This window comes from Onychomys torridus, chromosome 9, assembly GCF_903995425.1.
Source record: "Onychomys torridus chromosome 9, mOncTor1.1, whole genome shotgun sequence".
NCBI classification, from domain to species: Eukaryota; Metazoa; Chordata; class Mammalia; order Rodentia; family Cricetidae; genus Onychomys; species Onychomys torridus.
This window is the reverse complement of record NC_050451.1, coordinates 22,024,475-22,051,097: the sequence shown is the minus strand read 5'-3', so window position 1 is coordinate 22,051,097 and position 26,623 is coordinate 22,024,475. Positions and strand designations below refer to the sequence as shown.

General features: G+C 39.2%; 1 protein-coding gene across 3 annotated transcripts in view; it reads left to right on the top strand.

Annotated features, from left to right (window-relative positions):
• Synpr (synaptoporin) overlaps positions 1–26,623 on the top strand; it is a 341,260-nt gene that overhangs the window by 259,995 nt on the left and 54,642 nt on the right. For all 3 annotated transcript variants that reach the window (XM_036199958.1, XM_036199960.1, XM_036199959.1), the window contains one exon: positions 16,033–16,231. In XM_036199958.1, coding sequence (XP_036055851.1) covers positions 16,033–16,231 — 199 coding nt within the window. The remainder of the gene's footprint in view (positions 1–16,032; positions 16,232–26,623) is intronic.

Below are 26,623 nucleotides of genomic sequence, written 5' to 3'. Positions count from 1 at the left end.
TTACTTGAATTTAAAGCAGCTGGGAGAGACTGTGCCTTCCCTCATCATAGCAGTGTATTTTTGAATGTTGCAAATACATTTCATTCAAATCCTTTGGATGGTTTACTCACAAAACCTTTCTTTTGCAATCAAATAAAATGAGCATATGTTCAAGTCTTCAGCTGAACATTCAAGATCCTTTTTAAAACTCTCTGGCACTATTTTTTTCCTCACAAGTTACTTGGGTAGAGTACCAAAGAGGACCAACAAGAGATGAATTTTACTTCAGATAAATGGGTAACCTTATTATCTATTTTACTTTGGCAATGGAGAAGCCATCTGAATTTTCTATTACTCAAATTCTATTTGAAGAATCCAAAATGAATAAATCATAGCTGGTGAACAGAGAGATATCTCTTTGTGAGTCATCATAAGGTTTTTATAGCTTCATTGCTCTCAGTTCAACTCCTGGCCATACCTTGCCTCTGCAGAACCATTCTTTTTAATTACCTGCAGGCTTCTGTTTCATTTCAAAAATTCTGTCTACACAATGTAAATGCAGAAGTGTGTGTGAGTGTGTGTGTGTGTGTGTGTGTGTGTGTGTGTGTGTGTTAAAATTTGGAGAGTTCTTTGTTCCCAACACAATATCTTTTGATGAAAAGATGGGATCTCTGTTCTGGAAGCTGGGGAGTAGGGCAACATTTTTTTAGCCTCACATGTATGAATACAGTTAATCATGCAGAAAAGAGTATTGTTTGCAGTAACCTTGATTACATTTTCCAACATCTCACTCAGTTTCCTGTGGGAGGAACAAACAGTAAAGTGAAGAGGAAAAAAAGTAACAGAAAGTTCCTTCCATGGTGACAATAAACACAGTCCATGTATAAGCGAATCAGGGACAAATACCCCTGTTGTGTTGAAGAACACTTTGTCTCTCACTGTTTTTTATCTTTTTCGAAGAACTAATTTCTAGTGAGTAGACGCTGCTGTTACTCCAAGGCTCTGCTAGAAGGATGTTGGTGCTGGGCTGTTTTATGTTTGGCTTTGGCTTACAGAAAGCCTAGCAGTAACTCTTCTTCTCCAAGGTTCTCTAGGTACTCTGGTCCTCGGGGCAACTTCCAGTGAGCGAGCCTTGCATTCTGATAACAGTTTTCCATTCACCTTTGAGAGACTAGATTTTTCTATCTTAAGCCACCTGAGCCTAGTTGCTAGGGTATTTTCAGTTCTTCCCATGGTGTGGGAGAATTTCCCAGGGCTGTGTTCAAGCTTTACTGTGTACTCTCATGCCATTTACATCCTAAATAGACCTTAACCAAAGACTCTTAGGAGGAAGCAGTTCCCCAGACTTTGACCACAGCATAAAAATAAGTCTTTTGAAGTGTAAGTGGCATCAACAGTAACCTTCTTTCAATATATGTCTTTAGAGCCAGCTTAAGATGGTCACAGTCCCCAAACTCTCTTGAAACCATTATGTCAGTAAGTCTCCCCATTTGTTAGTAAAGGGATAATGAGACAATCTGAGCACTGATATCAATGCATCAGATTTAAATGATAACGTGGAAAAGCTTCTGGTATCATGTCTGGAGTATTTTGGATTCAATAAATGTCCACTGGTGATTGGCATCTAGCAGAAGTAGATGTGAAATCACTGTCAGCTCCCTAAATAGCAGCACCAAACACCATCCTTCAGACACAATAAGAAAACCTGAGGTAGCAAACAGAGGTTTGTCCTTCCCAACCTTCTAGACCAAGTCATTGACTCTCTGTCCTAGGGCCTCTAATGATAGATGCATGTGTTCCCTGAATCCCCTTGAATGAAAGGAGTTGAGCATCATGTGGAACACAGTGGTTTAAAACTTACAAATAGACTTTGGGACAATGCAAACAACTCAAAGATGGATGTCAGGAAGTCTGGGCTCTTCCTTATGTCAGCAGCATGATCTCTGACTAGGCTTCTCAAATGACTGGGCTTAAACTCTACTGTCTGTGAACTGGGAGGGATACTTAGGAGAAAGAATGGAGATGTAGTCTGTGAAAGAGGTGAAACCCTGAGGTAGTAGTAATTTATGGAGTGAATCATATTAGCTAAGTAAGTCGGTGTGTGCATGTATGTAAATGCAACAAAATAACTCATCACACATATACACAAATATATCTAGCAAAAAGAAAGAAAAAATCTAAAATCAGAAACTTGCAAACTAGGGATAGTAAAACAAGAAAGAAACAAACAATAAACAGTATAGCAGAGCCCCATCCTAAGAACTGAAAGTCCCAGAGAAAAGAGTGAAGCTATAGAATAGGTGAGACACCATGATCTGTCAGTGGCCCTCTGCCTGGTCTTCCCTACACGCTGCCATTCTGATTACAGAATGATTGAAATGGAGCACAGCAGCTCGACTCCCACCTTCTTCCACTTTGCCTTGGACTTCCACAGCCCTTGAAGAATGGCTTCACTGTCTATCACTCAGACCCACACTCTTGGATTAGTAGGACCTTAGACCTATGTGTGCTTCACCTGCTGAAAGACACTGAAGGGATCTCAAAAGCCTTGCCACAGCTCAGTCACGGTCCATTGTTCCCTAGAGCTGGGCCTGTGCTGCACACTACACAGTACCTCACTTTCTACACAGAAGCACACTCTTAGGACCACAATTTCAGATCACTTGCCCCTGCTTGTTCTGAGATAGGGAGCAGAACAAGTCCTGGTAAGATATGGGATCTAGGAAGGTTTTCATGATGTTATATTGGTCAGTACACAGAGTTCCAACTAGCATGGCTGGGTGTATATTATTTAATGCACACACTTCAATGTGGTAGGAGAATGAATAATGCCTTAGAATCTTATTCCACATAAACTCTGCCTATTTGATGAGTTTTTACCATTGGATGAGGTAGTGTGGAGCAGCTGGCTTGCCATTTTAACATAAGCGTTCAGCTAGACATTTAAGTTTGCTGTAACCTTTAAAGCAGAGAAGCAAAAACTGGCATCAGTTATTCAAATGATGTCCTTTTGACCTACCTGCATGCAAGACTCATCTGTGCCATTCATGAGACACAAGAGCTCAGCTAGCTTGATACACACTTCAAGACTCTGTTTCCCTATCTGTACAATAGTGATAGTAACAGTGTTTTGCTAAGAAAAACAAGTGAGAATAAAACATACTGACTGGATGTACAAAAACGTTACTGGTTGTTATTACAAATACTGTGATTTTTATGTGTATCCATGTGTTGTACACACACACTTGTGTATGTATGTTCATGTGTAAGTTTGTGCATGCAAGTAGAACTCAAGATTGATGTTGGGCATCTTCCTCAATCAGTTTTTCTTGTCCTCTTTGAGGATGGAACTTTCAGCTGGACCCAGAGACCAGTATTTTGTGTGAGCACTGTTGATCTGAACTCTGGTCCTCATGTATGCATGGAAGTGTCTTATCTACTGAGCCATCTCCCAGCCCACTAACACCATTATACATAAAGTAATACCAGATGGCCCTTTTCCAAACTGCTGAAGAGATAGGTTCATTTAATATTCTTCCAGTCCCTCCAAACAAAACTCAAAGCCTTGTACTCATGGTGACTCCTTTAGTTTAATTGAAGAGTCATGCACTGTTCTAAATGGCTCCATGGGTATACTGCTAATTTTTTTAAGAGAAAAACTACTCTAAAATGGAAGCCTTTTATTGACAGAAAAAATGCAGTAAACCCCAGCAAAATTCAATTACCCCTTGATTGGGTCAGGTCAACCAAGAAGGGAATGAGAGAATTGTACATTTGAAATCAACAAATTGAATTGGGTGCCTTTTGCGACCTCAGCGATTGCTTCCTTACTTCTTCACAAGATCAGAAGTAGACCTGGCAGCTTCCAGAGTCTCAGCGGGCATGCTGTATGCTGTATCTCTAGAGAACAGCTTCTGTCCCTTCTTTAGCTTCTAAATTAATGATGTTTGCTCAGAAAATTATTGCAGTTGCAAAATATATGCTGACAATAACTTCTCCTCCTTTGCAACAATACACAGAGATGCAGATGTGTATGTATATGTACACACACACACACACACACACACACACACACACACACACATTGCTTGAAGGAACCTGTGCATGCATGTTGGGTGAGGTGTAGATGTGTGTAGTGATATACAACATTGTTTTAGTTAAACAGCATGACCAAAATCAACTTGAGAAGGAAAAGGTTCATTTCATCTTACAACTCGGGAAGTCAGGGAAGGAACTCAATCAGGAACCTGGAGGCAGACACTGGAACAAAGATCATGGGTGGGCATTGCATACTGGCTTGCTCTCCCTGGTTTGCCCAGCTTGCCACAGGGTGGCACTGCCTCCAGTGGGCTGGGCCCTCCCACACCAATCATTAGTCAAGAAGATGCCCTATAGACTTGCCTGATGGAACCATTTTCTCAACTGAGATTCCTCTTCCCAGATGACTCTAGCTTGTGTCCAGTTGATACAAACAACCAGGACAACAGTTGTGCAACATTCAAAGGCAGGTCAGATGAACTTATGCTCCAACAACTCTGAGCTGACATCCTCCTTCATGAATTATCTTCACCCTTTCATTCAAATGAAGTGCTCATTTAGGACCTCACTTTCATTTCCCTGCCTCCTGACTTCACATCAGTAATGGCCGAGGAGCCAAACACTCCACTACATATCATTGGCATTAATAGGCACAATGGAGTTTAAATTTTGGTTTTGTTCCTTTATACAAATGAGCACAGTTAACAATTTAAGTTAACCAGATGAATCAACATTAGAGATAATGTTATTCAACTAGCAAAGTAGAAAACAAGGCTAAATTTTGTCATCTCTTTCCTCCTGTAGCCTCTGTCCTCTGCTAGAATGCCCTAGGTGCTGTACTTCAGTAGCAGGAACCTGCTTGATGGAGACACACTGATCGTGAAGCATATCCTGGCATATCTCCAAATAGTTGCAGCAGGGAATGTGGATTTTGCTTACATCGTGTTTTGGTTTTGTTTAACATGCTGTTTATACTGAGACAATATTGCTAATGTTCAAATTAAAGCCAGCATCTATAACATGATTCTCAGAGCCCCTGCCCCATTCTTGGTGGATGTCTCTGGCTGCTTCTTGTTCTCTTTTCACACCATCCATCTCCTTTTCCACCATCTGACAGCTTTCCCTGTCCATGCTGCACTTCTCCCGTGTGCACTGCATTCCCCACTCACACTGCATTCCCCACCCACACTACTTCCCTATCCACACTTCATTCCCCACCCACACTGCATTCCCCACCCACACTACTTCCCCACCCACACTGCATCCCCCACCCACACTGCATTCACCAAACACACTGCATTCCCCAAACACACTTCACTTCCCCCTCCACATTGCATTTCCCCCTCCACATTGCATGTCCCCACCCACACTGCATTCTCCACCCACACTGCATTTCCCCCTCCACACTTCATTACCCACTTATACTGCATTCTCCACCCACACTGCACTTCCCCCTCCACATTGCATTCCCCACCCACACTACATTGCCTACCCACACTGCATTTCCCCCTCCACACTTCATTCCCCACTCACACTGCATTCTCCACCCATACTGCATTCCCTACCCACACTACATTTCCCCCTCCACACTTCATTCCCCACCTACACTACATTCCCCACCCACACTGCGTTTCCCACCCACACTGCATTCCCTCAATGTGTTTGGCCCTTGCATATTCAAGGATTAGACACATGCTCATCTCTGTCTGTTTTGTAACATTTTTTAAAATTTAATTCACTTACCAAGTGATTCAACAATTTTATTATCTTTTTTTTTATTTATGTGTTTTACTATATGTATGTCTGTGTAACACATGCATTCCTGGTGCCCTCAGAGGCCAGAAGAGCCAGTGTGTATGCTAGAATTGGAATTACCATGAGTTGTGAACTGCTGTACAGGTGTTGTGAATCAAACTTGAAAGGGCAGCAAGTGCTATTAACTACTGAGACATCTCTCCAGCCCCCCCAATTTACTGTTTAAAATGTACAGTGTGTTAGTGTAATATAAGTATCTTCATAGCTGGATGGTGTGTGTCCATCACAACAATTGATTCTAGAACTGCTTCATTACCCCCCAACACAAATCTTAGGATGTTTAACCACCATGCCAAATTCTCCCATTACCAGCTACAGTGCAACATTAAGCTAGCTGGGCGGTGGTGGCACATGCCTTTAATCCCAGCACTTGGGAGGCAGAGCCAGGCAGATCTCTGTGAGTTGGAGGCCAGCCTGGGTTACCAAGTGAGTTCCAGGAAAGGCGCAAAGCTACACAGAGAAACCCTGCCTCGAAAAACCAAAACAAACAAACAAACAAACAAAAAACCAACCAAACAAAAAAAAAAAAAACCTGATTTTTGCCTCCATGGATTAGCTTATTCTAAATATTTTGAATATGTAAAAGCATGCAGTATTTGACTTTTTGTGTACAACTTCTTTCATTTAGCAAAAAATAATTTCAAGGTTTCTCTGTGGTGTAGCAAATATAAGAACTTTATTACTTTTAGTGACAAATAATAGTCCATTCCATACCATGTTTTATCTAACAGTTTATCACTATTTGAATTGTTTCCATTTTTCCCTTCAGAAAAACACTGCATAAGGAAAAAACCTATACTAGTTTCTGTGTGAACATGGTTAGCATTTCTCTTGCATATGTATTTAGAAATAGGATTGTTGGAACCTACAGTAACTCAATGTTCACCAGCTAAAGAACTGCCATGGTTTTCAGAAGTGCCTGTCTAGGCTGCAGTCCCACCAGCCATTAGTGAAATGGTCAGCTTCCCTGCATCTTGTGAGCATTTGCTGTTCTCAGAATCTTTACACAGGATAGTCATCTATGTGGACATGAAGAATGTTCTTGTTTTCCTTCCTTAGCTTTTGATCTAGACAATTTCTGGTCATTTCTGAAGCTTTTGCTTAAAGATAAATTCCAGCAGGAGACTCCCCTTGACTACCCAATACCCAGGATAGGCCAGGATTTCCCTCAGGAAGTCCACCATCCTCATTAAGAATGAGCTTCAATCTGAGCAGAAACAAGAGGGAACCCATCCCATGCCCAGTGTGAAATAGAGAGTTACTTGTCAAAAGTGTGCTTGATGAATGACAGATTAAAGATAGGGAGGGAAGGTAAACCATGACTTGAGATCATCTGCTTCAGAATTGCTATGATTACCTTTTCATTCTAATTCATTTTCTCACATTCCCACAGAGCAGGTTACTGAAGGAAATCTGATACAATCAGTAGAACTAGTGTTCCTGACGCCTGTGTCATATTACAGCTTAACTGTCTAGCTGTTAAGAAAAAAGTCCTTCCACAAGTGGACAATATAAACATCTTCCTAGGTTGAGAATTAAATTAAAATCAAAAGAGTATGTCTTTAAGAAATGAGGAGCTTAGGGGACTGGATCTCCTCCTTTTGCTTCCAATGCAGCATCGCTTCTAGGGCTTTCAGTGCATCTGGGAGGGGCCTGTACTACATGTCACCTCCTTTGAAAATTCTACTGCCAGTGGCTGGTGGGATTCATTTTGAAAGCATTTATATGAGTTGATGTCTTAATTAGTTAACATAAACAAGTTAATATGGATGTTTTTTAAAAAAGACTCTGGAGTTAAACATGAATTTAAACCCCTGGCCCACAAAAACTAGCTGGGTGTCCTAAGACAGACTATGTGATCCTTCTTAGTCTCCATTTCTTTCTTTTTTTTTCTTTATTAAGAAATTTTTTATTCACTCCACATACCATCCACCAATCCCCCTCCTCCCTCCTCGCACCTCCTGCCCTCTTTCCCAAACCAACCTGCATCCTCACATCCCCCACATAGAGGTCTCCCATGGGGAGTCAGCAGAGCCCAGCACACTGAGCCTAGGCAGATCCAAGCCCCTTCCCACTGTACCAAGGCTGTGCAAGGCATCAAAACACAGGCACTGGATTCCCAGAAGCCTGCCCATAGACCAGGGACAGATCATGATCCCCCTGCCTGGGTGCCCCCCAAACAGTTAGAGCCAAACAACCATCTTCTGTATCCAGAGGGCCTACTCCAGACCCATGGGGGCTCCACAGCCACCAGTCCACAGTTCATGGGCTTCCACTAGTGTGGCTGGTCATCTCTGCATGTGCTCCCATCATGATCTTGATGTCCCTAGCATGCAGTATCTCTCCTCTCTCTCATTAATTGGATTCCTGGAGTTCAGCCTGGTGCCTGGCCATGGATCTCTGCACCTGCCTCCATCAGTCACTGGACAAAGGCTCTATGATAACAGTTAGGTTATTTGTTAGGCCAGTCACCAGAGTAGACAGGTCCAGGCACCCTCTGGATCACTGCCAGCAGACCAAGGTGGGGTCATCCTTGTGGATTCCTGAGAGCCTCCCCCAGCACCCTGCCTCTTCCTATTCCCATGATGTCCTCATCTATCATAGTATCTACCTCCCTGCCCTCCCACTCTGTCCCTGTTCCAGCTTGAACCTCCCATTTCCCCATGTTCTCATCACCTACTCCTTGCCCTCTACCACCCCACTCCCCAATCCACTCATGTAGATCTCATCCACTTCTCCTTCTCAGGGTCATTCATGTGTCCCTCCTAGAGTCTTTCCCTGTTAGCTAGCCTCTCTGGAGTTGTGGGATGCAGTCTGGTCATCCCTTCCCTCACATCTGGTATCCAATTACGAGTGAGTACATACCATGTTTGTCCTTCTGAGTCTGGGTTACCTCACTCAAGATGATATTTTCTAGTTCCATTCATTTTCCTGCAAATTTCATGATATCATTTTTTTGTTTGTTTGTTTGTTTTTGTTTGTTTGTTTGTTTTGTTGGGTTTTTTTTTTTTTTTTTTTTTTGCTGCTGAGTAGTACTCCATTGTCTATATGTGCCACATTTTCTTTATCCATTCTTCAGTTGAGGGACATCTAGGTTGTTTCTAGGTTCAGGCTATTAAGAATAATGCTGATATAAACATAGTTGAGCATGTGTCCTTGTGGTAAGATTGAGAATTCATTGGTTATATGCCCAAGAGTGGTATAACTGGGTATTGAGGAAGAATTATTCCTAATTTTCTGAAAAACTGCCCTACTGATTTCCAGAGTGACTGTACAAATTTGCATTCCCACCAGCAGTGGATGGGTGTTCGCCTTGCTCCACATCCTCTCCAGCATAAGCTGTCATTAGTGTTTTTGATCTTAGCCATTCTGACAGGTGTAAGATAGTATCTCAGAGTTGTTTTGATTTGCATTTCCCTGACAACTAAGGATGTTGAGCAATTCCTTAAATGCCTTTCAGCCATTTGAAATTCTTCTGTTGAGAATTCTCTGTTTAGCTCTGTAGCCCATTTTTTAATTGGATTGTTCAGTATTTTGAAGTCTAGGTTTTTTAGTTCTTTATATATTTTGGAGATTAGCTCTCTGTCAGATGTGGTAATGGTGAGGAACTTTTCCCATTCTGTGGGCTGTTGTTTTGTCTTATTGACTGTGTCCTTTGCTCTACAAAAGCTTCTCAGTTTCTGGAGGTCCCATTTATTAATTGTTGCTTTCAGTGTCTGTGCTACTGGTGTTATATTTAGGAAGTGGTCTCCTGTGCCAATTCCTTCCAGACTACTTCCTACTTTCTCTTCTATCAACTTCAGTGTAACTGGATATATGTTGAGGTCTTTGATCCACTTGGACTTGAGTTTTGTGCATGGTGAAAGATATGGATCTATTTGCAATCTTCTGTGTCTTGACATCCAGTTATGCCAGTACCATTTGTTGAAGATGCTTTCTTTTTTCTATGGTACAGTTTTGGCCTCTTTGTAGAATCATATGTTCATAGGTGTGTGGATTAATGTTAGGGTCTTCAATTCGATTCCATTGGTCCACATGTTGTTTTTTTATGCCAGTACCAAGCTGTTTTTATTACTATAGCTCTATAGTAGAGCTTGAGGTCAGGAATCATGATGCCTCCAGAGGTTGTTTTATTATTCAGAATTCTTTTAGCTATCCTAGGTTTTTTGTTTTTCCATATAAAGTTAAGTATTGTTCTTTCCAAGTCTGTGGAGAATTGTGTTGGTAATTTGATGGGGATTGTATTGAATCTGTAGATTGCTTTTGGTAAGATTGCCATTTTTACTATGTTAATCCTACCTATCCATGAGCATGGGGGATCTTACCATTTTTTGGTATCTTCTTTGATTTCTTTCTTCAGAGACTTAAAGTTCTTATCATACAGGTCTTTCATTTGCTTAGTTAGCGTTACCCCAAGGTATTTTATATTATTTGTGGCTATTGTAAAGGGTGATGTTTCTCTGATTTCTTTCTCAGCCCATTTATCATTTGTATATAGGAGGGCTACTGGTTTTTTTTTAGTTAATTTTGTATCCTTCCACTTTACTGAAGGAGTTGATCAGCTGTAGGAGTTCCCAGGTAGAATTTTGGGGATCACTTATGTATACTATTATATCGTCTGCAAATAATGAAAGTTTGACTTTTTTCCTTTCCAAATTATATCCCCTTGATCTCCTTTGTTGTCTTACTGCTCTAGCTAGAACTTCAAGTACTATGTTGAATAAGTATGGGGAGAGTGGACAACCTTGTCTTGTTCCTGATTTTAGTGGAATCACTTTGAGTTTCTCTCCATTTATTTTTTTAATTTTTTAAATTTAATTTAATTTTACATATCAGCCATGGATTCCCCTGTCCTCTCTCCTCCCATCCCCAACCCTCTCCCCAACCCACCCCCTATTCCCATCACCTCCAGGGCAAGGACTCCCCTGGGGATTCAGCTCAACCTGGTAGATTCAGTCAAGGCAGGTCCAGTCTCCTCCTCTCAGGCTGAGCAAAGTGTCCCTGCATAGGCCCCAGGTTCTAAACAGCCAGCTCATGCACTAAGGACAGGTCCAGGTCCCATTGCCTAGGTGCCTCCCAAACAGTTCAAGCTAATCAACTGTCTCACTTATCCAGAGGGCCTGTTCCAGTTGAGGGCTGATCCAGTTGGGGACTCCTCAGCTATTGGTTCATAGTTCATTTGTTTCCGCTAGTTTGGCTATTTGTCTCTGTGGAGTTTCTCTCCATTTAGTTTGATGTTGGTTGTTGGCTTGCTGTAAATTGCCTTTATTATGTTTAGGTATATTTCTTGTATTCCTGTTCTCTCTAAAACCTTTATCATGAATGGGTGTTGAATTTTGTCAAAGGATTTTTCAGCATCCAATGAGATGATCATGTGGTTTTTTCTCTCAGTTTGTTTATATGGTATATTACATTGACAGATTTTTGAATGTTGAACCATCCTTGCATCATTGGGATGAAGCCTACTTGGTCATGATGGATAATTTTTTGATGTGTTCCTGGATTTGGTTAGCCAATATTTTATTGAGCATTTTTGCAACAATGTTCATGAGGGAGATTGGACTGTAATTCTCTTTCTTTGTTGCATCTTTGTGTGGTTTGGGTATCAGGGTAACTCTAGCCTCATAAAAAGAATTTGGTAATGTTCCTTCTGTTTCTATTATGTAGAACAATTTGAAGAGTATTGGTATTAACTCTTCCTTGAAAATCTGGTAGAATTCTGTGCTGAAACCATCTGGTCCTGGGCTTTTTTTTGGTTGGGACACTTTTAATGATCATTTCTATTTCCTTAGGGGTTATTGGTCTATTTAAATAGTTTATCTGGTCTTGATTTAAATTTGTTATGGGGTACCTATCCAGAAAATTGTCCATTTCATTCAGATTTTCCAATTTTGTGGAGTACAGGTTTTTGAAGTATGACCTGATGATTCTCTGGATTTCCTCATTGTCTGTTGTTAGGTCTCCCTTTTCATTTCTGATTTTGTTAATTTGGATGTTCTCTCTCAGCTTTTTGGTACTTTGGATAAGACTTGTCTATTTTGTTGATTTTCTCAAAGAACCAACTCTTTGTTTCCTTGATTCTTTGTATTGTTCTCTTTGTTTCTATTTTATTGTTTTCAGCCTTCAGTTTAACTATTTCCTGGTGTCTATTTCTCCTGGGTGAGTTTGCTTCTTCTTGTTCTAGACCTTTCAGGTGTGCAGTTAAGTTACTAGTGTGATATTTTCCCAACTTCTTTATGTGGGCATTTAGAGCTATGAATTTTCCTCTTAGCACTGCTTTCATAGTGTCCCATACATTTGGGTATGTTGTACATTCATTTTCATTGAATTCTAGGAAATCTTTAATTCCTTTGTTCATTTCTTCCTTGACCCATCGGTGATTCCATTGGACATTATTCAGTTTCTATGAGATTGTAGGCTTTCTGTAATTTTTGTTGTTGTTGTTGAAATCTAACTTTAAGCCATGGTCATCTGATAAGATACAGGAGGTTATTTCAATTTTTTTATATCTGTAGAGATTTGCTTTGTGACCAAGCATGTGGTCGATTTTGGAGAAGGTTCCATGGGGTGCTGAAAAGAAGGTATATTCTTTTGTTTTAGGGTGGAATATTCTATAGAGATCTATTATGTGTATTTGAATCATAATGTCTGTTAGTTCCCTCATTTCTCTGTTAAGTTTCTGTCTGACAGACTTGTCCATTGGTGAGAGTGGGGTGTTAAAGTCTCCCACTACTAGTGTATGGGGTGTGATGTACGTTTTAAGCTTTAGTAATGTTTCTCTTTTGAGGTAGGTGCCCTTATATTTGGGGCATGAATATTCAGAATTGAGACTTCATCTTGTTGGATTTTCTCTGTGATAAATATGTAGTGTCCTTCCCAATCTCTTTCAATTGATTTTTGTTTGAAGTCTACTTAATTAGATATTAGGATAGCTACACCAGCTTGCTTCTTAAATCCATTTGATTGGGAAGTCTTTTCCCAGCCTTTTATTCTGAGGTTGTGTCTGTCTTTGAATTTGAGGTGTGTTTCTTGTATGCAGCAAATGGATGTTCTTGTTTTAGTATCCATTGTGTTAGCCTATGTCTCTTTATAGGTGAATTGAGACCATTAATATTGATGGATATTAATGACCATGACCATTTATTGTTAATTTCTGTCTCTTTTTTTTTTTTTTTTTTTTTGTGGTAGTGTTGCGTGCTTCCCTTCTTTGGTATTTGTTGATATGGGACTGTCTATTGCCTGTGTTCTCATGGGTGTATCTAAGTTCCTTAGGCTGGATTTTTCCTTCAAGTGCTTTCTGTAGGGCTAGCTAGATTTGTGGAGAGATATTATTTAAATCTGATTTTTATCATGGAATATTTTGTTTACTCCGTATAAGTTGATTGAGAGTTTTGCTGAGTATAATAGTCTGGGTTGGCATCCATGGTCTTTTAGTATTTGCATAATGTCTGTCCAGGACCTTCTGGCTTTTAGAGTCTCCATTGAGAAGTCAGGTGTTATTCTTATGGGTCTGCCTTTATGTTACTTGGCCTTTTTCCTTTGCAGCTCTTAATATTTTTTCATTTTGTATGTTTAGTGGTTTGATTATTATGTGGAGAGGGCACTTCTTTTTGGATCCAGTCTATTTGATGTTCTGTAACCTTCTTGTATTTTTATAGGCATTTCCTTCTTTAGGTTGGGAAAGTTTTCTTTTATGATTTTGTTGAATATATTTTATGTGCCTTTGAGTTGGTATTCTTCTTCTTCCTCTATCCCTATTATTCTTAGGTTTGGTCTTTTCATGGTGTCCCAAATTTCCTGGACATTTTGGGTCATGACTTTGTTGGCTTTAGTGTTTTCTTTGACTGATGAATCTATTTCCTCAACTGTATCTTCAAAGCCAGAGATCCGCACTTCCATCTCTTGCATTCTGGTGGTTATACTTGCATCTGTAGTTCCTGTTCATTTACTCAGATTTTCCACTTCCAGCATTACTTCAGTTTGTATCTTCTTTATTGTCTCCATTTCAATTTTGAAAACTTGAACTGTTTCCCTCACTTGTTTAATTGCTTTCTCTTGGCTTTCAAGGGATTTACTGATTTCTTTCCATTTGTTTGTTGTTGTTTGACTTTTTCTCAATTTCTTTAAGAGAATTTTTCATTTCCTCTTTTAAGATCTCTAATATCTTCCTGCAGTCATTTTTATGGTAGATATCTTCTGTTTCTTCTGTGTTGGTATGTTCAGGTCTTACTGATGTAGATTCTGATGGAGCCATATTGTTTTTTATGTTGTTGACTGTATTTTTGCACTGGTGTCTACCCATCTCTTTCTCCACTTAGTGCAAGCAGTGTCTGTGTCTGAGGGAGTCTCTCTTGGTCTGATTGATACTCTTGATCCAATGGGAGCTCTTGGTCTTGTCGATACTGATGGACTCTTTGTCTTAGGGAGCAGCTCTTAGTCCAACTGGTGCTAGTGGGCTCTGTCTCAGGGAGTAGCTGCAGACTTAGCATGTGGTAGATGGTAGTAATCTGACCTGTCTGAAGGAGGTCTGCCTGCCAGCTGGCCTCTTAGTCCAGTTGGGTTCTGGCACGCTGTGTCTCAGGGAACAGTTGCAGTCTCAGAGGGTGGGTGGGATTTGGGGGAGGTGAGTCTTGAGTTACAGGGTCTGAGGGGGGATGGTGGTAGTCTGACCTGTGTGCAGGAGGTCTGCCTGCCAACTGGCTTAAAACTGGAACTGCAATGGGTGGCGGTATAGGGGTGCAGGGTTGTGCCCCTGGGCCCAAAGCCTAGGGGCAGGGGTGTTCGGGTATGAAGATAGAGACTCACCTCTTAGTCCAGTCGGGTGCTGGCAGGCTCTGTCTCAGGAAACAGTTGCAGTCTCCATTCTCCATTTCTTTACCTGAAAATGGTGAATGGCTGCAAAGAGCCCACAATGTAGAGTTTATTACAGACATTAAGTTAAATGATGTGTGCAAAATAGAATTTAACACAGATGAAACATTTTGTGAAGCTAGTTCTGTTGCTATTAGTATTATTTCATGATTAGTGTTAATGTATAAACTGGTAGACTGTGTGCACAGTTGACACTTTGAAAGAGATTATTTACATTTTCCTTAGTTAGAAAAGTACCCCCTAAATATGAATTGGGAATGGCTGTGTGAATACTGTTACTTCTATAAGAAATTTCCCAAGTGAAACTTCAGTGACCTTAACAAGCCTCCTTAATGTACATTTCCAACTATCTCCAAAGCAGGCATTTCAGAAGAATCTTGGTTCCTTGTACCAAGTTACACTTGGTTCAGCTCACATCGTTGCAACATGCATGTAATATATCTTCCTCGGGTGTCTGAAGACTGGGCAGGAAATGTTGCTCAAGCATTTTATTTGTCTTCACAGTGGACTATGCTGTGCTGGATGCTCTCCTGGGGGAGCTCACAATGCAAAGACTCTAAATGGTCAATCACATTAGGACCTGACAGAACAGAGACTCTTCATTCATTTATTCAAGTACTGAATGCCTAGTAAAAGCCAGTGTTGGGGTACATGGAAAAGAATAAAAGCCATTCCCAAGACATCACAGAGATTGGTAGTCACCACTGAGGAAGCAATGCAGACAGGAATATACAGCAAGCAAGCATGTTATCTAGACAGCTTCACTGATAACAAACACCACAAATGTTATAAAGGAATGTGATGAGATTACAAATGTCCAAGTAAATGTAATTATATTAAAATTTCAAAGATTAAAAGGGAAGACGAAATACAATAAAAATGTCAAAAGGAAAGAAACCACTGTGGCAAGTAGTCACTGGGGGAGGGGAGGTTCCCCAGGGAGGATGTGGAGCCTGGATGCTGAGGAGGCAAGCAGAGTCAGAGGAATACAGATAGGAGGATGGAGCTCAAGGCACTTAGGGAAGAGGCTAGACACACAGCAGGCAGGGACCCAAGGCTGCTGGGCTGTGTTTGGAGAGAAAGGACAGGATCTCACCAAAGGCTGTGCTCACTTCTGATTTTCTTTCCCTTATCACCTCTGTGGATGAAATACCTCCTCTGTGGTACTGATTTCCACAGGGCTAGCTAGAATCTGTAACTTTGTCATTGAGTTCTCTCGTGGATGCTTCCCAGAACTCCCAACCATATCTAACTTGACGTTAGCAGATGTGACAGTCAGCATTACATCTTCTACAATAAGTCATGTCTTCTTGCCTCTGGTGGTTTTAGGTTGCACCAGGTGACCTTTGAAGTGCCCACCTGTGAGGGAAAGGAGCGGCAGAAGCTGGCACTGGTTGGTGACTCCTCATCCTCAGCAGAATTCTTTGTCACCGTGGCTGTCTTCGCCTTTCTCTACTCTCTGGCCGCCACCGTGGTGTACATTTTCTTCCAGAACAAGTACCGTGAAAACAACCGGGGCCCACTCATTGTAAGTCATTGTCTTTTTGAAACAATTCCTGTCCCTTTTAACTTCGTTGGCTAATGTCTGAAGGGCTTTAGAGTCACCTGTGCCTCTGAGGCTGGGGTATGAAAGGAAATCTTGTTATCATCCAAATCTCTTCGATCTACAACAGAAAGCACAGTGCCTACTTTTCTCTGTGCCCTGGCATGGGAATGAAACACAGGATCTGGTAGAAACCATTTTGAAAATAAAACAAATAATGGTTAGGAAGCCCAGGAGACACAGAAGAGTGAGACCTGCTGTGGGCTTGGAGGTCCAGAATTATGGACTAGATGGCCATTATTGATTTGTGCTATTTTGAAATGCATTGTTTCCATATTGTGAGGTCACTTGAACACCCTCCCCCCCTCCACTCTCTCTGTCTCTCAACCTTACACACTGTACATTTCTGTAGTGAATTTCTTTTCTGAATCTGGTAACAAGGAAAACTATAACTATAAAGTCTTCAATGCCATTAGAGACCCAAGAAGGAAATAAGTAAGCAGGAAGTACAAGCAAGAGACTTTCAAAAAATGTGAGAAATGACAGAAACAACTGGCTGCCTTGATAGTCACCTAAGGTTCCTTTACAACATTGGGGCATCTATCTTCAACCTACTGGCCTAGACTAGCTGACAGACTTATCTGTGAAGCAGAATTTTCTGAAGGGCTGTCCTACCTTGTCTTGGCAAAGTTTTCTTTCTTTTGTGCCCTGCTTGTTGCATTTGAACAGCATACTGATAGCAGTTAAGTCAAGGGCAGTTTCTCACCCAATGGCTAACTTTTGCCACAAAGAAAGCAAACTGCATATGTAGTTTCTTTAGTGCCCATCATCTTCTCTGAAGTAGATTGGTGCTGCCAAGAGCAGACATGTCTCATTGTCATTAAAAAAAGAACCTATGTTATTAAAATATCTTAAATACCATATTCAGTAGATTTCTAAAGTGTTTGAAGACCATCTGTCTACCTAAAATATATCTGTTTGATCTTGAAAATATACCTAAAGTGACTATAAGTTTAATTGTAATAAGTAACTAACCACTAACCTGCATTTATTAATTAGACTGTAATAATAACATTCAAGGACTAGCAATGTGCATTGCATCATTAAATGAGGTGTATAGGTACAATACCATGAACAATATTAGAAATGCATGTACAGTGTGTTTTAACAAAAATAATCTCAACTTTGTATACAAAGATCCATATCAATATAAAATATTTTTAAAAAGTAGTTGCTTTTTGAAAGTAGACTCTATAATCTACCCTTTTATCCTATCATATCTATATCCCCAATTTTCTTCTGTTCCAAACAAGAACCCCTAATCTAATCTCCTTTGTTCAGCTTTTTTAAAAAACCATTACCAATAACAACTTGTAACTGCCCACCCGAAACAATGAAAAATATACATAACTCACTGGATGACCATGAACCACCCATCCCACCTCTTAGAAATGTGGGCATCAAATTACTTCCTGCTGTCTGGGGGTGACAACATGTTTAGGGGATCCTGAAAAGAAAAATTTGGGTTAATTGTCAAGTCCTCAGAGGGGTAGCTGTATTATTTGTTGTCCAGTCTCTGCATAATCAGTCTCTGTATAATGGGAAAGTGCAGGGCTTATCTCAAGTCTTGGCTAGAGTAATATGTGAGGCTGGATCATTTCAGCTGGCCACTTTCCTGGTAAGTTTGTAGTCCAAAGCCAATTTGTAGGTGGTGTTTATAGTGACATTTTATTTGTACTGAAATGTGATTTTATTTGTATATTAATAAAGTTGCCTTGGGGACAGAGCAAGCCAGAGCAGAAGCTGGGTGGTGGTAGTGCAGGCCTTTAATCCCAGCACTTGGGAGGCAGAGCTAGACAGGATCTCTGTGTGTTCAAGGATACAGCCAGCATGACAACACACGCCTTTAATCTCAATACCAACCATAGAAGACATGGAGGTCTGTACAGACAGGCAGTGACGAGGAGGTCATGTGGCTGGATTTACAACCAATGAGAGGGCAGAACAGAAAGTCTATATAAAAGACAGGACACAGGAAGTAGGTCTCAGGCATAGAGGAAAGACAGAGCAGCAGTGAAGGGTAAGGTTTTCAGGCTCTCAGCTATTGCTCTGACCTCTTGGCTTTTAACTCTGCAATTGGCTCTGTGTTTCTTATTTAACAAGATGGTTACATCTACAGGTGTTTGTCAGCTTAGTGGTGTTATCACAGTCCATGTGAAATTATCATTGTGGGGCCACATCATTCTTTTGGAGACTTCAAAGATAGCTATTAGGTGTTGTCATGGTTCATTGAAGAAAACTTAAACATTTTAAATATCATATGCAGCAGATCTCACAGAGGTTAAAGGACCAATATTTGTTATGTACATCCAGAGTACAAAAACTTAATTCCTAGTTACTTGATAGAAACTCAAACCTGAAATCATACAGGAAGCTATATGAAGCCTTTTTCTAGAATTTGTTAGTGCTCTATATGACCATTAATATCATGACAAAAATTTAACACACACACACACACACACACACACACACACACACACACACATATATATATGTATATATATACATATATATATATATATATATTATAAATTTTGAGATACTCATATTCATACCTCATAAAAAGTTTTAGAGAATCAAAATAAAAGCAAAGGATTATGAGATTAGTAGCAATAGAATAGTCCCTTATTTTGGTTTTTCTTCTGTCCCATATCAGGTGGCTCTTCTGACATGAGACAGAGATTTTGGATTCTACTTTAACAGGTGTGCTTAGGTTTAGAGAAGGAGAGAGCCACACTCCAACTATAAAGCCAGCTTTAATTTTCAACTGAACTGGGACTACAAAAAAGTTTGCTTTATGGGTCTATAGAGAACAGCAGAAACAAACATTTAGGAAGATTTATGAAATTTTATCCTGTTGGAGATATGATATATCAATAGACCAATTTACTCTTTTTCTTGAACACGTTTTAAAAAATGATTTGTCCTTTTTCTTCACATGTCTCATTTGTCCAGTGTTCTTCCAACCCTTGTCTGTATGCCTTCATTCTCCTGAAAAACAAAAACAAAACCCTGCCCCAACCCTAACTTTGGGAAATTTCCCTTTTGGCAAGTTACATCTGATCAAATGAAAAGTATTTGCTAGTCTTACAAGTTAGTTTAGATTGAATGGTCATGCTGACTGATGAACTATCACCTCTTCTAATTAAGAGGTCTCTCTTGCTCAAATCAAACCTTTATCAATTTTGATAATATCTATAGTGTTTGTTCTCTTGTAGAAACAAAAGCAAAACCTCATCCCCAACATAACACATGTCCTGTTTTCCACCCCGAGGTCAAAACTTTTCTAAAATATACATGCTGATTTAATTCTATAGTTTTTTTTCTATTATCCAATGTTTCTCCATAGCTGTATTCCTTTCTCATTAGCATTTAGAAAATTCAAAGTTAATAAAGCATTATGAAATCCATTTCTGGTGGTCTTTATCATCACTATCTGTTTATTTAGCATATTCTTTAGAGTTCAATTAGATCTTCCTATAACTGCTTGCCCTATAAGATTGTGTGGTATACCTGTAATATGCTTTATATTGTAATACACACACACAAAAAAAAACTGTTTCAGTTTGCTAGAAACATATGCTGGAGCATTGTCAATCTTAATTTGTACACATATATCCATAATGGCCATAAATTCTAAGAGGTGTGTAATTACAGAATCAGCCTTTTTTATAACTTAAAGCAGCCATTCATTGAAATTCTGAATATGTGTCTATAGTGTGGTGTACATATTTTAATTTTCCAAATTCTACAAAATGAAATACATCTGTCTGACAGACTTCATCCCTTTGAGTACCCTTTGGGTTACTTCCTGGAGGCAATAGAATTTGGTTGAACAAAGAACGAGTAGAGGATCTTGACATGGTGCATTTTTTAGTGAAACTCTGAGGCTTACTGCATCTTTCTTTCTTTCTTTCTTCCTTTCTTTCTTTCTTTCTTTCTTTCTTTCTTTTTTTTGAGACAGGATTTCTCTGTGTAGTTTTTTGATGCCTGTCCTGGATCTCTCTCTGTAGACCAGGATGGCCTCGAACTCACAGAGATCCACCTGGCTCTGCCTCCTGAGTGCTGGTATTAAAGGTATGTGCCACTGCCACCCAGCCTCCAGCATCTTTCTTATCAATAGTTGGTCAATTCCATCATTACAGTGTGCTAGAGGGTCTGGCAGACCCACATGGGATTAGATGTGAATTGTATATAAGGGATGATTCCTATTCCTGATTATTTCTTGTAACTTAATATATAACAAAGTTGATTCTGAGTCATTAGGAATAAATTCAGGAGTTTCAGTGTGTAAAACAACTTTCTGCATACTGAGAGTCAATAACTATATTAAGAGGCTCTGTAAAATCCATTAATACCATCAGAATAGCATATAATTTGGACTTTTGGACAGAATCATAAGGTCTTTGAACCACTTTATTTAATTTTCTTATTTATAACCTGCCTTTCCTGATTAGTTTGATTCAGTATAAAATCTAGGGGCTCCAGAAATTGGTGTTCCCCATGCAATATAAAGAAGAATCCAGTGAGTTCTCATTATAAATTTAATTCTCTTGCTTTGGGGATATTTGCTGTTAATCTCTCCAGAAAAATTACTGAAAGCTCTTTGCCAAGGTTCATTTTCTGCCTGTATTTTTTCAATTTCATCATTAGTAAAAAGATCCCAAAATTTCTGCTGGGTCTATTCCTGATAATTGACAAAGTATCAATTTTACTTTTAGAATCAACTCAGAGACCTTTTTACTACTTAATGTTTTGAACAAATTACTCAGTTCATCAATTTTTATCCCAATAGTGGGCTGTAGATTGGAAATATCTCCTAGCAATCTTTGAAAGTAATAGTCTGCAATCGATCTCTCCTAATTTTCACCTTTTGGGGTCTAATTTTTTTGTAGACCTATTTTATATCCTAAATAATTAATATCATCTCCTGTTTGTATTTTTTCAGTAGCAATTTGTAGTCCCCAACAAGGCAGAACTTACTTTACTTCTTCAAACTTTCTTTCTAAAGTATCTACTTTTGAATCAGCCAGTAATATGTAGTCAATGTAATGGTAAACTATAGACTGAAGAAATTGCTTATGTATCATTTCCAATATATGTCATACAAAATATTGGCTCAGGGTGAAGCTATTCAACATTCCCTGTGAGAGAACTTTCCATTGATATCTCATAACATGCTGAGAATTATTATAAGTAGGCACTGTGAAGGCAAATTTTCCTGTCTTTTTCTTGTAAAGATATAGTAAAGAAACAGTGTTTTTTTTTAATCAATGACAATTATGAGGCTATCCTTTAGGTAACAGAGAAAGCAAAGTAATTCCAGACTGTAGAGAGTCCATTGACTGAATCACCTTATTAATAGTGCTTAGATCTGTTACCATTCTCTGTTTTCCAGATATCTTTGTAATAACAAATACAGGAGAATTCCAAGTGCTGGTTTATTCTTAAATATGCTGAGCATTTAGCTGCTCCTATACTAGCTATTCTATGATTTGAAATTTCTCTGATGTTAAAGGCCATTCCTCAACCCATATAGGTTTTTCTGTCAACTATTTTAAAGGGCTATTGGTACCTTTGAAAGAGCAGCAGCTGTTGTGACCTGTTCTTATACTACATAAATGGTTGGTAACTGTTCTTTATAATGTCTTCTAATATTTTTCCCAAGAAACATGTTAATTTATGGTTTGTTTCTGAGTTTGGAGGAATGTAATCTGGGTATTTCATTACTGTAAGAAATCACATCCCCATAAATCCATTGCTATGTTAGCCACATATGACTTTAATTTTCCTCTCTGTCCTTCTGGCCCTATACATTCAGCTCATCTTGTGCTCTGTTTACCTGAGATAACATTATAATCCCCAAAAGCTGAACATTTACCACCTGAAGAGGCCAATTTGGTTGCCAAGTTTCTGGTGCAATTATTATTAATCCACACTTGAGTCTACAAGCCCTTCAAAGATGATGTCATTTATTCATATTTTTTATTTTGGTCTTTGTTCATTTATAGAAGTTTGTCAAAATATTTGCTTCATGGTTTCTCCTGAATTTTTGGTTCTCTCTTCTTTTGCTGTTCTATTATCCATAGCAGTATAGTTTTTTTTACAATAGGCATTAGGTTCTTTAATTGCTCTGAAAAGGAGTTTCCTCCATGGTGACAGGAAATGACTGGACCAAATTTGACATGGGGGCCAGTGAGAGACCCCTCAAGGTGTTTCCCAATGGCAAAGAGTCACCTTTACTGTCCCTTGTTGATCTATATTTATTAGTCCAATGTCTGCCTTTGTCACATCATCTGAGTACTCCAGAATGGATGGACATTCTGTTGGAATTATTCTTAGAAAAAACATTGTTTCTAGAAATGCCCTGTTTACAATCCACTTTTAGGTAATATTGTTTACCACAATTGAAACACTTGACATTTTGAATTTTCTTCAAACCTATGGAAATCACCTCTTTTATCCAAGCATCATCATAGTTATAAGATTCAATATTGATTGTATCGTGGATCCATTCCTCTAAGGGTATTGGTTTTGCCTTAGCCTAATTACCCCATTTGCATTCCTCACTAGTATTTTCAAAAGCCAGAGATTCAATTATTATTTGTCTAGTTTCTGAACTTGGTATCATTATATTTGCTGCTGAAGTGAATCTTTGTAAGAAATTGGTGAAGATTTCTTTTGAGCCTTGTATAACTTTAGTAAATGACTCAGTCTTCTTTCCTACTTCTTCAATTCTGCCCCAAGAATTCAAGGCTGCCAAGTAGCATAAAGCTAGGGTGGTCATCATATAAAGATTGCCTTTCACTGGGTGGTGGTGGTACATGCCTTTAATCCCAGCACTCAGGAGGCAGAGCCAGGTGGATCTCTGTGAGTTCAAGGCCAGCCTGGTCTACAGAGTGAGAGCCAAGATAGGCACCAAAACTATACAGAGAAACCCTGTCTCAAAAAGCCAAAAAACAAACAAACAAACAAACAGATTGCCTTTCTACATTGGCACTATCTCCCTGTCCAAGAAGTAGGTTTGGGGAGATTTTCACACCTCTAGTCCTACTTCATTGTTCAGTGGTCTTAGCCTCATCTTTCCACCAGATCCTGCACTGTAACTGAGAACCAGGCTCCAAGACTGCTGTAACCAAGTCTCTCCAGTTTTGAGTGATAATTCTATTACAAGTTGACCACAAGTTTAACATCTGCTTCACAAAAGATTAATACATGCCATATGAACTATGGTTTCCTTGGATCTCCCCATATCTAACATTTGCACAGGAGTCCATTTAGCTCTTACACAGCCTTGGGAATTTCTATCATTTTGCAGTTCCTGTAAGGTTACTGGGTAAATAATATTGGTTGATTGAAAACCTTAGACTATCCCTCTGTAACTCTATAATGCAATGCTAAGATTGGTTCTTCTTTAAATTCCTCTGTCTGGGTCTGAATACATCTATTTAATATGTTTTTCTAAAACTTGTATCTTAACACTCATATTAGCCAACGTTTTTAGTGATAAAACAAAAATGATCAAACAGATAATATTTATAATTGACATTCTATAAATACCATCTAAATTAATTATCCTCTCATTTAATTGCTTAATTTTCAAGCAGTCCAGTATATTATCATTCAAAGACCTAACTCCCTCCATTTTAATAGTGTTTCCCATTTTTTTAATGTAGGAAAAAAACCTCTCAGTTTTAACTAATTCTTCCCTTTAGAATCCCCAGTTGTCCCACCAAATCTGCCAATGATGATGATTCAGATGATGGTGAAGTGTGGGGCTGCCTACTCTGTGTAAAACAGTAGAAGTCTGAGCAAGTTTTCAAGGCAGCTACCTAGTTTGACAGCAGCCTGAGGAGGGGGTCCAAGGAGATCCCACAACCCACCCAGAGAGAAAAAGCCAAAGAGCAAGCTGTCTGTATGGGGAAATGTGTAAAAGTGGCTAACTCCTGCAGTTTTTGGAGCCCAAAAGCCAATGGAGTTTGCTGTAGACAGGCTGCAACAGAAAAATTCCAACTCACTCAGAGGCTTGAGGAAAAGAAAGGAAAACCTTAGCCAGCAGGGTAGTGACTCTGTTGCATGCAGCTCTCGCATATGCCAGTGGCTGCAAAGCCACAGACAAGCAGCTTTTTCGTGAATTTGTCTCCTGAAAGTTGGATGCTAGATGTAGTATGAATCCTAATTAGTCTTAATAATAAAAACCTGGAGCTAGATATATTGGTAAATGCTGAAAGATCAGAGAGAAAAATGAGCAAGCCACAGCCACCTCTTACCTTGCCAACTCCTCAGGCTGAGAAAGGCTAAGCTCCAGTCTCCACCTGCTTTATATTCTTCTCCCTGCCCAGCCATATCACTTCTTATCTCCACCTCCCTCATTCTGGGATTAAAGGCATGTGCCTCCCAAGTACTGGGATCAAAGGCATGAGATCCTAAGTGCTGGGATTAAAGGTATGTGCCACCATTGCCTGGTCTCTATGGTTAACTAGTGGCTAGCTGTGCACTCTGATTTCCAGGTAAGCTTTATTTGTTACAGCACAAACAAAATATCACCATGATTGTCACTGCTAAGAGCAGTGAATTGTGTAATGCCTTGGGGGACATTCTTCAGATATGTGGTGACATACAATTGTTTTGCTCACAATAAAATCCATATTTATAACCTTCTTGTCAATTGATAGATCATTAACAAAAACATTTTTGATGATAGATTACTATGTGATTTGAGGTCTATAAGTCAGAAACAAGAAATTAGCAACATTAGTACAGCAAACTCCATCTCTTCTCACCTGCTCCTTGTGCAAACACCTTTCTCAGCAGTGTATAATACACCCAAAGTTGTTAGAAGCTAATTAAAGAAAAATAATAACCCATCCATCCAAGAGACGTAAATGTACAACACAACTTAGCTTTTTAGATCAATAATTACTTATTAACTATGTACGACATTTTGTTGTTTTAGGCAACTGTACATTAATAATTCTCTAATTACCTAAGTCCAATGAAATTTATAATGCCAAAGCCTTAGGATCAAGGACAAACAATTAAAAAGTAATTTAAAATTTATATATACATTTTTGTTGCAAAGAAATATAATATGGTAATCAATAAAGTGTTTTCAAGAGTATTATAGTAGGCTATAATTCTTTGAGAAAATAGAAATATAAGTTCAAAGTGAATAAATGATAAATTTACCAACTAATTAAAGAATTTGTTTATTGTCTTTTAGTGAATCAAAAAATCAAATAAATATTAATTGTATCATTACAAATTGACACAGTATCACTATACTTTCAAATGCCCATTCAGAGAATATACCAGGAATTATATTCTTTTAACTAGTTTTCACAAGTAGGAAGAGGTTTTTTAGAAATTCTTTTAGTAAGCTTTATAAATCTCTTATCTGATCTATATATTATTGAGAGCTGAACAAACTGTGAAGATCAGGTACAAGAATGTCTGCTTTTAGGACACTGTGGTTAGTTGGCAGGAAGAGTTCAAGCTTGGAACTGCTGCACTTTAATATATTAACTTCTGGGGGAATAGGTAATAAAGCAGAACTCATGTCTTTGGGCAAATATCTTTTTTTCTCATCTCAAAATGAAACCAAAATCACTTCTGTGATGCACAGAAGAGAGTGCCAGGGAAATGCTAGTATGCTTCCATTGTATCCTTGGATAAAGAAGACACTTGCAGAATTCTAAAGGCCAAGGCAATACCCTCCATCCAGCAGGAAGAAGTCTGCACAGCTAGCTTACCCATAAAATGGGAAAAGGTCTATTTGCTATATACATATAAAACCATTCTATTCATATGAAATCATTTTGTTGGGTCATGCTGTTCTGTCTCTGTGCAAATAGTCTTTCTCATCAATGAGGAGCTAATGAGATCTGGAGCTATCTAATACACCAGGCAGGTTTTGTTTTAGTACATCTACTAATAAAATTGAAAGACCCCAATATGACACTTCTGTGATATAAAAAGGACACTATATAATAAGTTTATTTTAAAGAGCCATGCCCTAGAAATCTCACAGGCAGACTTCATGCAGTCGGAAGGAACAGTGAAGAGCAAGCCCCTTTGTTCCAACCCTCACACATGCCAGTGCTGCCCTTGGGGATTGCTCACAAAGAGCAGCTGTCAGCTGATGAACTGTAAGGGTGACAGGGACGATGCTTACTCCACACACTGTTACTATAGTGTGTAGTAGTAGTTTCCTGTAGGGACCACCAGCCTGCAAATAATGACACAGAGACTTATTATCATTATGAAAGCTTGGCCTTAGCTTAGGCTTGTTCCTATAATGTAAATTAACCCATGTCT